Here is a 16308-nt window from a genome sequence, read left to right on the forward strand (position 1 = left end):
CTAGAACTGATATTGCATTTGTCAAAATTTTGAGACATTTTTGGCGAAATTCATTGTTATTAATCTGTGGATGGGTGCAGCCTGGTGCGGTGGCAATAACACACACTCAGTTCAGATGCAATTGAAAGAACTTGCATTGAAGTCAAAGGAAAACAGTTCACAACAAGCCCGATGGAAGGAATCCCAACCTGGAACACTCACGGATGGTAGCAGCATGTAGCAGAGCAGGTCTCAGCCGAGCTGACAGAGTCTTTCTTGAGGGGTGGAATGTGGCCTGGCAAGTCCGAGCCCAAGTGGGGAGGTTTCCAGAAAAAGTGGAGGGTCCCTATACTTTCCCTACTTATCTGGAACCTTTCACTACCATTAGTACTGTCCCTGATGAACATGTGACCTGTCCCAACACACTATCTACACCAGGGTTTCTCAACCAGGGTTCCATGGAATCCTAGGGTTCCTCCAGAGGTTTCTAGGGGTTCCTTGATCAATGAGCAATTTCTGCATCTCAGATAAGTTCCCACTAACGCCATTGATTTTTTTAGCTATCTGTAAGGGGGGAATTCTTCTCAATGACCACTAGTGTAAGGAGCATTCTTCTCACTGACCATCACACTAATGTATCATGAGTTGTAGATATAGGAACTTTTAGCAGGGGTTGCCTGAGACCAGAAAGTTATTTCAAGGGTTCCTCTGTGCTGAAAAGGTTGATAAAGGCTGATCTACACGCTAAATGTGCTAAACGCGGGAGCCAGGGGTCTTAAAAACACTCTGCCTGACACAAGATGACCACCAGAGTCACATGGGCTGACAGCATCCAACCAGATACCTGCCCCAGTGACCCAGAAAACCATAGAGTTACCACGTTCCTCCTGACTTCTTCCTCCGCCTCCTCTCCCTCTGCACTGCCACTGTGGTTGTGCACCACCTGTAGTTGAAAAATAAGACTGCACCTGCCTACAAATTGGAGGCAAATTTCACCAAAATGTCACAAAAGTTTGACACTCATACCTGCCAGAAAATAAGATTTGTCAATCTTTTTTTTAGAGCTGTTTTTCACCCCGGTGCTAAATGTAAGCACCATCAAAGTCTTGGAAGGTGACACCATAACCCTGATGTGTAACACAAGCCTCAGTCCACTTAGCCAAAAGACAGAATTGCAGTTTGCTTTCTACAGAGATGGAAAGAATGTTCAGGAATTCAGTTTATCTGATCAATATGGAGTCCAATCACCTCAGCTGGAGGATTCTGGGAATTATTCCTGTGAAGTGAGATCTGCAGTCAACATTTCTAAGAAGAGTGAGGATGTCTTTGTCCAGATAATAGGTAAATTGTTTCACTATCAGTTATGAAAATGTTAACTTACATATGTATAATGTACATCTACTGATGCAATATCTATTCTTATTAACTAAAAACAGTGCTTATTTGGGCTCAGTGGGGGTATTAGAAGGAACAATAGTGTCCAGCAGGGGTGGCAGAGAACAGTAGAACCTACCAGGAGGTGGGAAGAAACATAAGTGCTCAACAGTGAAACAATAGCAACCGGAGGGTGATGTGAAAACAATAGTGCCCTGCAATAGGTGTGGGGAGAACAATAGTGCCCAGCAAAGCATAGGGAGAAACAATAGTGTCCAGCAGTGGGCTATGGGCTGGGAAGAAACGATAGTGCACAGAGAAAGCTAGGGAGTAAAAGTAAAGTCCAGTGAGGAGAGAAGCATGGTGGTGTTCAGTGGGGGTGGAAGTAGGCATTTGGTGTAAGTGCACAACACTTATGCACAACAAATGCTGCTGCTCTGCCCTTTTTCCTGCAGCTAGGAATATGCAGACTCTTTTAGATACAAAAGATGCATAGAGCTTGAGCTGGGTGATGGAGCAAGAACTCCCTTGGCTTCGGGACATAGCCCAGATCTACAGGACACTGGGATTGTGTTGGAATCCTGAGACAGTCCAGAAAAATGTGGGATGGTTGGGGGGGCATGACCATTGCCTATTTCTGACTGGTGGAAGTGGTGACAGCAGAGTGCAGTGATGTCTATGACTGAGACCTTCATAAGAGGGCAAGAGAGTGACAAATTGTATGGGGAACTGGTGGGGCTCCTGCTTTTGAAAATTGTCGCCGATGTAAAGGAAGTGTATTATATATAATTGTATTCACGGTGATGCCAACTCTCCGGGCAAAAAAATCTGTATGCTGTTCAAGCCTGTGCCAGCAGATCTGGTTGCAACTTTTGACAAGGGGGGGTAGGTTCACAGAAAGAAGAGAAATGTAAGGGGTTTTTCCGGTCTGGACCTGCCATGATTCATCCTCTCTTTGGGAACCGAACCCCCTTCAGGCTCCAAAACCATTGCCACTGCCTCCATTTAATAGGAGTATTTGCAAGTGTCATTGACCTGCATTTGATAACACTAATACTTATGCCGTATACACACGGTCGGATTTTCCGACGGGAAATGTTGGATGTGAGCTTGTTGGCTGAAAGTCCGACCATGTGTATGCTCCATCGAACATTTGTTGTCGGACTTTCCACCAACAAATGTTGGCTAGCAGGTTCTTAAATTTTCCCCCAACAAAACTTTGTTGTCAAACTTTCCGATCGTGTGTACACAAGTTCGTCACACAAAAGTTCACGCATGCTCGGAATCAAGTATGAGCCAGAAGCACTCGGTCTTGTAAAACTAGCGTTCGTAATGGGGATATCACATGACTATTGAACTTCCTTTTTATCGGCTCGTCGTATGTCTTGTACGTCACCACGTTCCCATGTTCGTAATTGTTGTCCAACATTTGTGTGACCGTGTGTATGCAAGACAAGCACCTTCTTTTAAAGCTCATCTATCCTTGAATCTACTAGTATTTTATAGGGGTAAGTATCACAATTTCTGTGAAATTTCTGTGAAAATCAACCTTCTAATTGACTCTAGAACTGATATTGCATTTGTCAAAATTTTGGGACATTTTTGGCGAAATTCATTGTTATTAATCTGTGGATGGGTGCAGCCTTGTGCGGTGGCAACAACACACACTCAGTTCAGATGCAATTGAAAGAACTTGTATTGAAGTCAAAGGAAAACAGTTCACAACAAGCCCGACGGAAGGAATCCCAACCTGAAACACTCACGGATGGTAGCAGTATGTAGCAGAGCAGGTCTCAGCCGAGCTGACAGTCTTTCTTGAGGGGTGGAATGTGGCCTGGCAAGTCCGAGCCCAAGTGGGGAAGTTTCCAGAAATAGTGGAGGGTCCCTATACTTTCCCTACTCTTATGGAACTTTTCGCTACCATTAGTACTGTCCCTGATGAACATGTGACCTGTCCCAACACACTATCTACACCAGGGTTTCTCAACCAGGGTTCCATGGAATCCTAGGGTTCCTCCAGAGGTTTTTAGGGGTTCCTTGATCAATGAGCGATTTCTGCATCTCAGATAAGTTCCCACTAACACCATTGATCTTTTTAGCTATCTGTATCTATCTTCCCAATGACCACAAGTGTAAAGAGCATTCTTTTCACTGACCATCACACTAATGTATCATGAGTTGTAGATATAGGAACTTTTAGCAGGGGTTGCCTGAGACCAGAAAGTTATTTTAAGGGTTCCTCTGTGCTGAAAAGGTTGAGAAAGGCTGATCTACATGCTAAATGCGCTAAACCCGAGAGCCAGGGGTCTTAAAAACACCCTGCCTAACACAAGATGACCACCAGAGTCACATGGGCTGGCAGCACCCAACCAGATACCTGCCCCAGTGACCCAGAAAACCATATAGTGACCACATTCCTCCTGACTTCTCCCTCTGCCTCCTCTCTCTCTGAACTGCCACTGTGGTTGAGCACCACCTGCAGTTGGGAAATAAGACTGCACCTGCCTACAAATTGGAGGCAAATTTCACCAAAATGTCACAAAAGTTTGACACTCATACCTGCTAGAAAATAAGATTTGTCAATCTTTTTTTTAGAGCTGTTTTTCACCCCAGTGCTAAATGTAAGCACTATCAAAGTCTTGGAAGGTGACACCATAACCCTGATGTGTAACACAAGCCTCAGTCCACTCAGCCAGAAGACAGAACTGCAGTTTGCTTTCTATAGAGATGGAAAGAATGTTCAGGAATTCAGTTTATCTGATCAATATGGAGTCCAATCACCTCAGCTGGAGGATTCTGGGAATTATTCCTGTGAAGTGAGATCTGCAACAAACATTTCTAAGAAGAGTGAGGATGTCTTTGTCCAGATAATAGGTAAATTGTTTCACTATCAGTTATGAAAATGTTAACTTACATATGTATAATGTACATCTACTGATGCGATATCTATTCTCATGAACTAAAAACAGTGCTTATTTGGGCTCAGTGGGGGGGGGGGGGGGTGTAGGAGGAACAATAGTGTCAGGGGTGGCAGAGAACAGTAGAACCTACCAGGAGGTGGGAAGAAACGTAAGTGCTCAACAGTGAAACAATAGCACTGGACACTTGCAATAGCAAGTGTCCAGTGGGGGTGGAAGTAGGCAATGGTGTAAGTGCACAACACTTATGCACAACACATGCTGCTGCTCTGCCCTTTTTCCTGCTGCTAGGAATATGCAGACTCTTTTAGGTACAAAAGATGCATAGAGCTTGAGCTGGGTGATGGAGCAAGAACTCCCTTGGCTTCGGGACATAGCCCAGATCTGCAGGGCACCGGGATTGTTTTGGAATCCTGAGACAGTCCAGAAAAATGTGGGATGGTTGGGGGGGGCATGACCATTGCCTATATCTGACTGGTGGAAGTGGTGACAGCAGAGTGCAGTGATGTTTATGACTGAGACCTTCATAAGAAGGCAAGAGAGTGACAAATTGTATGGGGAACTGGTTGGGCTCCTGCTTTTGAAAATTGTCGCAGATGCAGTGGAAGTGTATTTTGTATAATTGTATTCACGCTGATGCCAACTCTCCGGGCAAAAAAATCTGTATGCTGTTCAAGCCTGTGCCAGCAGATCTGGTTGCAACTGTTGACAACAGGGTGTAGGTTCACAGAAAGAAGAGGACGTAAGGGTTTTTCCCGGCTGGACCTGCCATGATTCTTCCTCTCTTTGGGAACCGAGCCCCCTCCAGGCTCCAAAACCACTGCCACTGCCTCCATGTAATACGAGTAATTGCAAGTGTCATTGACCTTCATTTGATAATACTAATACTTAAGCCGCACACACACGGTTGGATTTTCCGACGGGAAATGTTGGATGTGAGCCTGTTGGCTGAAAGTCCAACAGTGTGTATGGTCCATCAAACATTTTTTGTCGGACTTTCCGCCAACAGATGTTGGCTAGCAGGTTCTAAAATTTTCCGCCAACAAAACTTTGTTGTCGGACTTTCCGATCGTGTGTAAACAAGTCCGTAGCACAAAAGTTCACGCATGCTCGGAATCAAGTACGAGCCGGAAGCGCTCGGTCTTGTAAAACTAGCGTTCGTAATGGAGATATCACATGACTATTGAACTTCCCTTTTATCGGCTCCTCATACGTCACAACGTTCCCACATTCGTAATTGTTGGCCAACATTTATGTGACCGTGTATATGCAAGACAAGTTGGAGCCAACAACCTTCGAACAATAGTCCACAGTTTTGTTGTCGGAAAGTCTGATCGCGTGTACAGGGCATAATGCTCCATCTTAATCAAGTTTTTTATAAAATTATAAGTAGTAAGATTTTCATGGTTTTTTAAGTGTAGCTGGATTGATTGAGCTTGGGAGTGCAGTTTTATTTTGTAAAACTACCACATTAGTTCCCACCCCAGAGGATCCTCCACTCAGGTGTTTTTACTACTTGCACACAATTTTTAGCAAAGTCAATCTGTTTTTTTTTTTAATGTGGAAGGGAGCCCACACAAACTCCTTCCAAGCAGAATCTTTTGTAGGATAGCAATGAAGGACCTCTTATGTTTAATGCTTATTTATATCCAAAACTTTTTTTCTGTTTTGAGTTGAATGGAGAATGGGTTCCATTAGAGAGATTTACACTAATTTCCTGTTCCAGGAAAATCTGCACCAGGGAAACAGACTAGAATAAATAGCTAAATTTACAAGTTATGCGCTGCGCTTGGGTGACCCCAAAAACAAAATTAATAATAACCAATTTTGTGCTTACTAGTGCGATAATATTACAAATAATATGAATATAGAATAAATAAACAAGGTGTGAAAAAACAAGTGCTTGTTACACCATAAATTAGTGCTTATTAGTGCTTTTTACACCATACATAGTGTCTTAATCAACATAAAAAGTGTGCTTAGTGCTCAATACACAGTAACCTAATTTTCTTAAATGAAAAAAAAACAAAAAAAAAAAGTTCTCTATGGCACAATGTCCAGCAGTGATAATAAAACAATGTGTGCAGGTGGTGTTCAGCTGTGACAACAATCCAACATCATGCCGAAGATATCCTGAGTGCTGCAAAACATGCTCCTGTGCTCCTTCGTGACCCCCTTAAGCTAATGTGCTCACCTCAGAGCGTGTGACTCAGCTTCTACCCTGAGTCCAAAATTGCTTGGAGCCACCCCTGGGCTCAGTCTCAGTGTCTGCTCCACTCCTCCAGCTGGAAACAATGTGGCTCCATACATAGAATGAAAAGGAAACTATATAGTGTAATATAGTCAAAATGCTTTTATTAAAAGAAAACGCTCCCCACACCGGGGTACTCACATGGCACTGGTGCGTCAGTGCACCATACTATAACGGCTTTCTATGCAAAATCAGTGGAAGTTTGGTGCGGTATGCTGTGCTGAGACAGCGCTGGTGTAAAGTCTGTGTCAGTCCCTCCGTCCTGGCCCCTCCCCTATGCGTCTTCGACACAGGGATCACGTGTCATCATCAGTGCCATGTGAGTACCCCGGTGTGGGGAGCGTTTTCTTTTAATAAAAGCATTTTGACTATATTACACTATATAGTTTCCTTTTCATTCTATGTATGGAGCCACATTATTTCCAGCTGGAGGAGTGGAGCAGACACTGAGACTGAGCCCAGGGGTGGCTCCAAGCAATTTTGGACTCAGGGTAGAAGCTGAGTCACACGCTCTGAGGTGAGCACATTAGCTTAAGGGGGTCACGAAGGAGCACAGGAGCATGTTTTGCAGCACTCAGGATATCTTCGGCATGATGTTGGATTGTTGTCACAGCTGAACACCACCTGCACACATTGTTTTATTATCACTGCTGGACATTGTGCCATAGAGAACTTTTTTTTTTTTTTTTTTTTTTTTTTTTTTTCATTTAAGAAAATTAGGTTACTGTGTATTGAGCACTAAGCACACTTTTTATGTTGATTAAGACACTATGTATGGTGTAACAAGCACTAATAAGCACTAATTTATGGTGTAACAAGCACTTGTTTTTTCACACCTTGTTTATTTATTCTACATTCATATTATTTGTAATATTATCGCACTAGTAAGCACAAAATTGGTTATTATTAATTTTGTTTTTGGGGTCACCCAAGCGCAGCGCATAACTTGTAAATTTATCCCTTTACACGTTATATGAAGCGTGATTAGCGCATGCAGCTGGAGGTAGCACAAGCAAGGCATAAGATCATTGTGGCTCACAGAATTTTTCCAATTAGAATAAATAGCTAACCATAGTTCTAGCATTCCCCAATTGAACACAAGGCCCAACAAGAGTTTAACCCTTGCAGTGCAGGGGAGCCCACTACATGGGTAGATTTTTTTTATTTCTAATTCCTGAAGGTTTTACTTCTGTCTGTGTTGCTTTAAAATAGTTTTCCCCTCACTTCCTTTCCTGGGGACAACCTTCTAACCAGACAGGAAGAGAAGAAATCATTCGAGTAGAGATGTGCACGACAGAAAATTGTTTAGTTTCGTATTTGTTTATTGCGTTAATAATTTTATTTTGTCATATTTGTTATGTTGGAATAATTATTTTTTAGAATTAATTTGTATACAGTGCCTTGAAAAAGTATTCATACCCTATTTTACACATTTTGTCATGTTACAACAAAAAACGTAAATGTATTTTATTGGGATTTGATTTGACAGACCCACACAAAGTAGCACATAATTGTGAAGTGGAAGGACATTGATAAATGGTTTTCAAAATGTTTTACAAATAAATATCTGAAAGTGTGGCGTGCATTTGTATTCAGCCCCCTTTACTCTGATACCCCTAACTAAAATCTAGTGGAACCACTTGTCTTTAGAAGTCACCTGATTCGTAAATAGAGTCCACCTGTGTGTAATTTAATCTCAGTATACATACAGCTGTCCTGTGAAGCCCTCAGAGGTTTGTTAGAGAATTTTAGTGAACAAACAGTATCATGAAGGCCAAGGAACAGACAATACAGGTCAGGGATAAAGTTGTTGAGAAGTTTAAAGCAGGGTTAGGTTATAAAAAAAATACCCCAAGCTTTGAACAGGCAAGGAGAGCATTCATCAGAGAAGCAGCCAAGAGGCCCATGGTAACTCTGGAGGAGCTGCAGAGATCCACAGCTCAGGTGGGAGAATCTGTCCACAGGTCAACTATTAGTCGTGCTCTCTATAAATCTGGCTTTTATGGAAGAGTGGCAAGAAGAAAGCCATGAGAAGTCCCGTTTGCAGTTTGTGAGAAGCCATGTGGGGGACAAAGCAAACATGCTCTGGTCAGATGAGACCAAAATTTTACTTTTTGTCCTAAAAGCAAAACGCTATGTGTGGCGGAAAACTAATACTGTACATCACCCTGAACACACCATCCCCACATGGTGGTGGCAGCATCATGTTGTCAGGATGATTTTCTTCAGCAGGGAGAGGGAAGCTGGTCAGAGCTGATGGATGGAGCCAAATACAGGGCAATCTTAGAAAAAAACCTGTTAGAGTCTGCAAAAGACTTGAGACTGGGGTGGAGGTTCACCTTCCAGCAGGACAACAACCCTAAACATACAGCCAGAGCTACAATGCAATGGTTTAGATCAAAGTATATTCATGTGTTGGAATAGAAAGTCAAAGTCCAGACCTAAATCCAATCGAGAATCTGTGGCAAGAATTGAAAATTGCTGTTCACAGACGCTTTCCATCCAATCTGACAGAGCTTGAGATATTTTGCAAAGAAGAATGGGCAAAAATGTCCCTCTCTAGATGTGCAAACTGGTAGAGATATCCCCAAAAAGACTTGCAGTAGTAATTGCAGCGAAAGGCGGTTCTATAAAGTATTGACTCCAGGGGGCGCTATACAAATGTACACCACACTTTTCACATATTTATTTGCAAAAAAAAATTGAAAACGATTAATCATTTTCCTTCCACTTCACAATGATGTGTCACTTTGTGTTGGTCTATCACATAAAATCTAAATAAAATACATTTGCGTTTATGGTTGTAACATGACAACATGTTGAAAATTTCAAGGGGTATGAATACTTTTTCAGGGCACTGTATTTGGATATTTCGTATATTCATTATTTAATTTAATGAATTCAAATTCAAGGTAGAAATGGACACATATTACAATAAATACAGTACGGTGTAAAAGTGAAATAAGGTGATGATTCCTATTTAGGCTGCTTTATAGAATAGAATAGAACAGAATAGAAATTAAAGGCATAGAATATAATAAAAGGAAGAAGTTACGCTAATAAGTCCAATTTATAAAATTGATTGTAGAAATGAATATCATCTCTCATATGGCAAAAAAATTGTTAATAAAAAAATTGTTTGAATAATATTCAAATTCTTCTAGTATTAACACCACGGGTGGTGGTTGAACGAACTCACTGTGGTGTTAATACTAGAAGAATTTGAATATTATTCAACAATTTTTTTTGCCATATGAGAGATGATATTCATTTCTACAATCAATTTTATAAATTGGACTTAGCGCGGCTTCTTTCTTTTATGTTTTATCTGTGTATATCTCACATTAAGTTGCTGCTCATTGGATTTATTTAGTGAATATTTTTTATTGATACATTTTTCCCCTTTTAATAGAATATAATAGAAAAGAATAGAATAAAAAATAAAAAAAATGTATAGGATTAAACAGAATAGAATATAAAATAAAATAAAATAAAATAAAAGGAATAAAACAGAATAACACAGAATATAATATTCTATTCTATTTTCTTATATTCTATTCTATTATTTTATTTTCTATTCTCTTCTTTTATTTTCAATTCTATTCTGTTCTATTCTTTTCTATTATTTTATATTCTGACCTGTTTTATTCTTTTCTATTACTTTATATTCTATTCTGTTTTATTTTATTCTAGCCTAAGCAGGGACCATCATAATATTTCACTTGTATGCCTTACTGTTCTTATTGCAATATGTTTCCATTTCAAATTCAAATTCATTTTTTAATTAATTTTCGATAATTAGTTTTGTTATAATTTATTTCGGATTTGTTGAAATGTGTTACTATTATGATTTGGAACCTAAGGTACATCAGAATCTCAGAATAATGACAATTTCTTCCAAATTTAGATTCGTAATGAAATGAAACACACAGTCTACACTCGAGCAGAGCCTCTGTTGCAGGGTTTCTCAACCAGGGTTCCGTGGAACCCTAGGGTTCCTCCAATGGTTGCTAGAGGTTCCTTGAGCAATGACCAATTTTTGCCTCTAGGATAGGTTCTCACTGACACCAATGAACTTTTTAGCTATCTGTAGGGGGGAAATTCTTCCCCAAGACCACAGATGTAACACTCTTCCACTGACCATCACACCAATGTATCATGAGTTGTAGATATATCCATTTTTAACAGGGGTTCTCTGAGCCCGAAAGGTTATTTCAAGGGTTCCTCCGTGTTGAGAAGGTCTGCTCTGTTGGCAGTAAAACCCGACGAGACTTCTAATCCTTTACCCACTCTGTGCAAACATAGGTGGATATACAAGTACTTTACAGAAAGAGCAGAATCCACCATATGAATCCATCATAGAATCCACTAAGTTACTGACTTATACTTAAAGGAAACAGCAAGTAATGGAAGTAATTTGTGGGCAGTATCCTTGTTGGAAGTGGCACTGGCTTAAAGCGAACAGTGCTGACCAATGATTTATCAGGTGCCGTATAAAAAATACTTTTCCTTACTTCTGTTTTTTGTTGATGGTGGTTTCTCTTGTTTTTTTTGTTTTTCTCAGGTGACGAGGATACGGATTACACGTTACAGAACAAAATTCGACTGTTGGCATCTGGAATCTTATTATTTATAGGGGCCTTTATTTTCTACTGTTACATTAAGTTGGGAGGGTGGCCATGACAAAGGATTACAAAGATGCGGAGGAGAGAGTGGAAGAGCACCCACTGCCGTCTCAATGACTATAAAGCACCAACTGTATGTTGTCAGTAATAGGAGGCTATGGGAAGAAGATGGAGACAAAAGCCAGGATGCTTTAGCAATTTCATCTAGGAAGATGAAAAAGACACAAATGTCAATAATACATTATAAAACGTATTTTTTTTTTAAATACAAGCAGTGTATGCAACTGAATGTGACCTGATATCAGCCCTTTGCAGTTTCTGTACAGTAGGGATGATGTGTGAGAGGAAGAAGCAGCACAAGGAACCTATCAGTTCACATGCTGATTTGAAGCACGAGGACAGAGCTGAGTGACAGAGAGATAATCTCACCACTGTGCTGCTTATTCGTTCCTTGTCCGGTCACAGCTTGGGGGCTGGTCCGGGATGACCTGGATTTAGAGGAAGTAGGTTGAATGATGAGGGCCATCCAACTGAGGATATTTAGTGGCAAAGAAATTTAAAAAATGGCAGAAAATAAGTACCGTGGAATTAGAAATTAAAAGTGAACATTACAGGAAAATATTTGTATCTTGTTATTTCTGACTGGAGTTCTACTTTACAAAGTATAGTTTTGTAACTGTTTCTGCTCCTTGACAATCTAGATTGATATATGACAGTGTAGGTCTATAGAGACATAAATACATTTTAACCACTTCTGGACTGCTAAATAAATGACAATTTTTTTTTATTTTATTTTTTATTGCAGTTTAGTGTAAATATGAGATCTGAGGTCTTTTTGACCCCAGATCTCATATTTAAGAGGTCCTGTCATGCTTTTTTTCTATTACAAGGGATGTTTACATCCCTTGTAATAGGAATAAAAGAGACACAATTTAAAAAATAAATAAATAAAACAGTGAAAAAAATAAAAATAAAAAGGTAAAATAAATAAGAAAAAAAAATGTAAATGCGCCCCATCCCGCCAAGCTCGCGTGCAGAAGCGAACGCATACGTGAGGTATTGCCGCGATCAGTAGAGTGAGAGCAATAATTCTAGCCCTAGAACTCCTCTGTAACTCAAAACATGCAACCTGTAGAATTTTTTAAACATTGCCTATGGAGATTTTTAAGGGTAAAAGTTTGTCGCCATTCCACGAGCGGGCACAATTTTGAAGCATGACATGTTGGGTATCAATTTACTCGGCGAAACATTATCTTTCACAATATAAAAAAAATTGGGCTAACTTTACTGTTGTCTTATTTTTTAATTTAAAAAAGTGTATTTTTTCCAAAAAAAGTGCACTTGTAAGACCGCTGCGCAAATATGGTGTGCCAGGAAGTATTGCAACGACCGCCATTTTATTCTCTAGGGTGTTAGAAAAAAAATGTATAATGTTTGGGGGTTTTAAGTAAATTTTTTAGCAAAAAAAAAGTTTTTAACTTGTAAATAACACATCTAAAAAAGAGGCTCGGTCCTTAAGTGGTTAAAAAGGAAAAACTATAATTCCCTTCAGCCATCGCTTACCCCAAACATGGCAATGTAGACCACAGACTAGTGCGGAAAAATGTTCAGACAGTGGCAGACCACGTATTCTTTCTTAGCTTCTCATAATTTTGTCGTCAGACCCTATAAGTATGAAAATATTACAGATCTGTAGATAAAAAATAATGTTGTTTTATACTCGGTGCAGGCCACTAAGGTCTATATTTTGAAAAATGTGCCAATAAAGTTTTTTTATAAAACAAAATGTTTTAAGCCCAACACCTATCCAAAAGCTTTTTAAGTCCAAGAAACAGTTTGTAAGGGTAAGAAGCTCTGTCAAATGTTTATTCTCGCTTCATCTTCCCAATGGGGACACAGACAGTAATTAAAACATTTTCCAGCGTTGTAAGCGAGGGGTTAAATACTCTGTAGAACTTTATTGTTATCTATGACCCCATGAGAGAAATTGCTCCTCACTTCTTGACTTTAGACTTTACAACCACTTTAATATAATCCATTTTCGTTTTTAATTTGGGTGGGAAATCAAACACCAAATAGAAATATTGCATGGAAAAAAAAAAAGTGGGAACAGCAAAAAAAAGGGAAGGGAAATTAGAGGGAGGCAGGATAGTGTACCCTTTCTAGTTTGCAATCAAAGAGTTTTTAGGAATACGATTGTTTAGGTTTGTCCAATTCTACATATTTTTAGTGCAACAACAACAAAAAAAATTGCTAACAAAAGGAATATATTTTTTTTTAAAAGTTTACATATTATTAGTTGATAAAATTGGACAAAAGGATTGAAATGAATACTAAAAACTCTAATTAAAAAAATTGCAGACTTTATAGGCACAACATGCATCAACAAGATTTACGAATTATCCGAAATAACGAATGCCGCATCTAAACAAATTGAACAGAACAAAAACATTTTTATTATTATTATTGTAACCTATTATTATTAATTAGCTACGTTCCATTCATTTAGATGCGGCATTCGTTAATTTGGATAATTCATAACTTCGGATAAATACGTATTCGTTACGTTCACTAACAGCCAAATTTGAAAGGAAATTCCAATACCTATAATTTAATAGCTAGTAATAGTTAAGTTATTATTAGTTACCGTAGTTATTATTTCAGATTTTTTCATTTTCGAGGTTCCAAATTCCTGAATTTCCGATATTTTTCGAATTCCCAAATTTATGTTGTTTTTCGAATTTCCGAATATTTTCAGATTTACAAATTTATGATTTTTTTCGAATTTACGATTTTTTTCGAATTTACGATTTTTTTTAGAATTCCCAAATTTATGATTTTTTTGCAATTTCAGAATTTAAGATTTTTTCTAATTTACGAATTAACGGAATTTTTACGAATTCCCGAATATCCATTTTTTTTTTTTTAATATACAAATTTCGGAATTTTTTTGAATTTTACTAATTTTACAATATTCAAATTTATGAATATTCTGAAAAGTTCATTAAACGGCTTTTCATTAATTTGGACATTTACGAATTAACAAATTTGTCTAAATTCGTTAAAAAATGAATTCGGAACTAAACGAATTGCACATGTCTAGTTATAGCCACCTTGCTTCCTGTTTGCTTAAATTATGTCAGATGGGACAGGATGTAAGAGGAAATCATCCTCAACTGGGACACAGGCAAGAATTAAAACTATTTCCAGTATAGCGAGTATAGGTTAAAAAATTGGTAGGATAGTATTGTTATCTGTGCTCTCACCAAGGACATTTCTCCTCAATTCTTGTTCAGGTAACGGAGTGGAGACTCAGACAGCTTTTATTAAATTTTTGATTTGGTTTTAAAAAAAAAGGACAAATTACAATGATGTATAATACTGATACATATAAAATATACATTGTGTCCAGCTCTGTGTACAGCTAAGAAGCCATTCTCAAACAGGGTCCTGCAGAATGCTAGTGTTCCCCCAGAAGATGCTTGGGGTTCCTTGAGCTGTGGCTGATTGACCTCCCATTTGATGGTGTCTCCATAGTTCTGGGACAACACCACTTGAAAAAGACAGCACAGGTCCTGACCACCATTCTTTCCACTGACCACTAATGTAAAGGGTGTTTTTCCCACTTACCCCCAATAAAAAATTTTTGCAGGGGTTTCCCAAGACCTAACAATAATTTCAAGGGTTAAAAAGGTTTAGAAAGGTTGAACTGAATAGAGCAGAGGCTGCAAACAGATAGACACCGAAAGACATTTCCTGTAGACATGAGCAGGGCGTAACTAGAACCTTCGGGGCCCTGGTGCAAGAAACCATGATGGGCCCCCCTGACCCCATCCCAAGGCTCTCTCCATCGGTCCAGAGGCCCTTCCCACTGATCTCGGAGCCCTTTACCTCATTGTGGGGCCCTTCATTACAGTCACGCAGTGGGAGCCTTTCACGTGTTCTGCAGCGAGCCCCCTACCTGCTGTCTTTGGACCCCCCACGGTGGCGGAATGCCAAGGCCCAGTTGCAAGTGTGACCTTTGCAACCCTGGTAGTTATGCCACTGACTTTACCATTACTAGTGGGGAACTCTGGAAGATGTAGGAGGGCACTCTGGAAATGGTAAGGGGGCACTCTGGAGGTACTAAAATAGTACCTCCAGAGTGCCCCCTTACATCCTTCTCTAGAGTGCTCCCTTAATGCCTCCAGAGTACCCCCTTACATAATTCAGCGTGCCCTCTTACATCCTCTAGAGTGCCCCCCCTAGTGCCCTATTGATGCCTGCAGAGTGCCCCTTAGTACTGTAGTACTAAGGGAGCACTCTGGAGGATGTAATGGAGCACTCTGGAGGAGGATGTAATGGGGTGTCCTAGAGGAGGATGTAAAGGGGCACTCTAGAGCAGTGGTCTCCAAACTGCGGCCCAGGGCTCAGATGTGGCCCTCTGCTAGCTTCTATCCGGCTCTTGGGACACTATTCCTTCAACTGACATTAATGATGAGGCACCATTCCTCTCACTGATGCCATCAATGGTGCACTATTCCTCCCACTGAAACCTCTATGGGGCACGATTCCTCCTACTATGAACAAAGATGGGGTATCATTCATCCCACTGACACCATTGATGGTGAACTATTCCTCCTGTTAAAACTAATAACGGGACAGTGTTTACTTACACTTATGCCAGGACATTGTCTACTCACACTGAACACACCTGGGTGAGCTCAGAGCGCACTCTCTGCGACCCGAGCCCACCCTATATTGAAGCCTATTAGAGCCTCTGGCTCTAATCGGTGCTTCAAAAAAACAGCCCCCCCCCCACATTGGAATCCATACGCCTGTGTCATGAAAGGGGACAGATGCATGGATAGGGGAAGTGGCAATGGACGGGGGGTGGGCGACTCCTGTGCACCCTTTATGGACAGACCACCCCTACTCGCAGTCCCTATGCATGTAGAACAGAAGAGTGACACAGGTTACACTTTCATAGCACTTCCTCTCTGTGGTCTGATCTCAGCACAACCTCCTCAGGCCCTGCCATCTCTCCTGGCTGCAGCAGCCTCTTTCCTAGCCATCCAGACTGACTTCTCCAGCACAATCCTCCAAACTGACACTCACCAGCTTACACAGCTGACTCTCAAGAGCCCTCCCATACCTGCTGGCCTGCTCCTGCTGTCCTCTA

At 40.2% G+C, this 16308-nt stretch overlaps 1 protein-coding gene across 1 annotated transcript in view; it reads left to right on the forward strand.

Annotated features, from left to right (window-relative positions):
- The window catches only part of LOC141116644 (Fc receptor-like protein 6), a 33893-nt gene extending 22688 nt beyond the window's left edge, over window positions 1-11205 (forward strand). The window contains exons 7-9 of the mRNA XM_073609036.1: window positions 1042-1320; window positions 3949-4227; window positions 11087-11205. Coding sequence (XP_073465137.1) covers window positions 1042-1320; window positions 3949-4227; window positions 11087-11205 — 677 coding nt within the window. The remainder of the gene's footprint in view (window positions 1-1041; window positions 1321-3948; window positions 4228-11086) is intronic.
- The last annotated feature ends 5103 nt before the right edge of the window (window positions 11206-16308 follow it).

This window comes from Aquarana catesbeiana, linkage group LG13, assembly GCF_042186555.1.
Source record: "Aquarana catesbeiana isolate 2022-GZ linkage group LG13, ASM4218655v1, whole genome shotgun sequence".
NCBI lineage: Eukaryota > Metazoa > Chordata > Amphibia > Anura > Ranidae > Aquarana > Aquarana catesbeiana.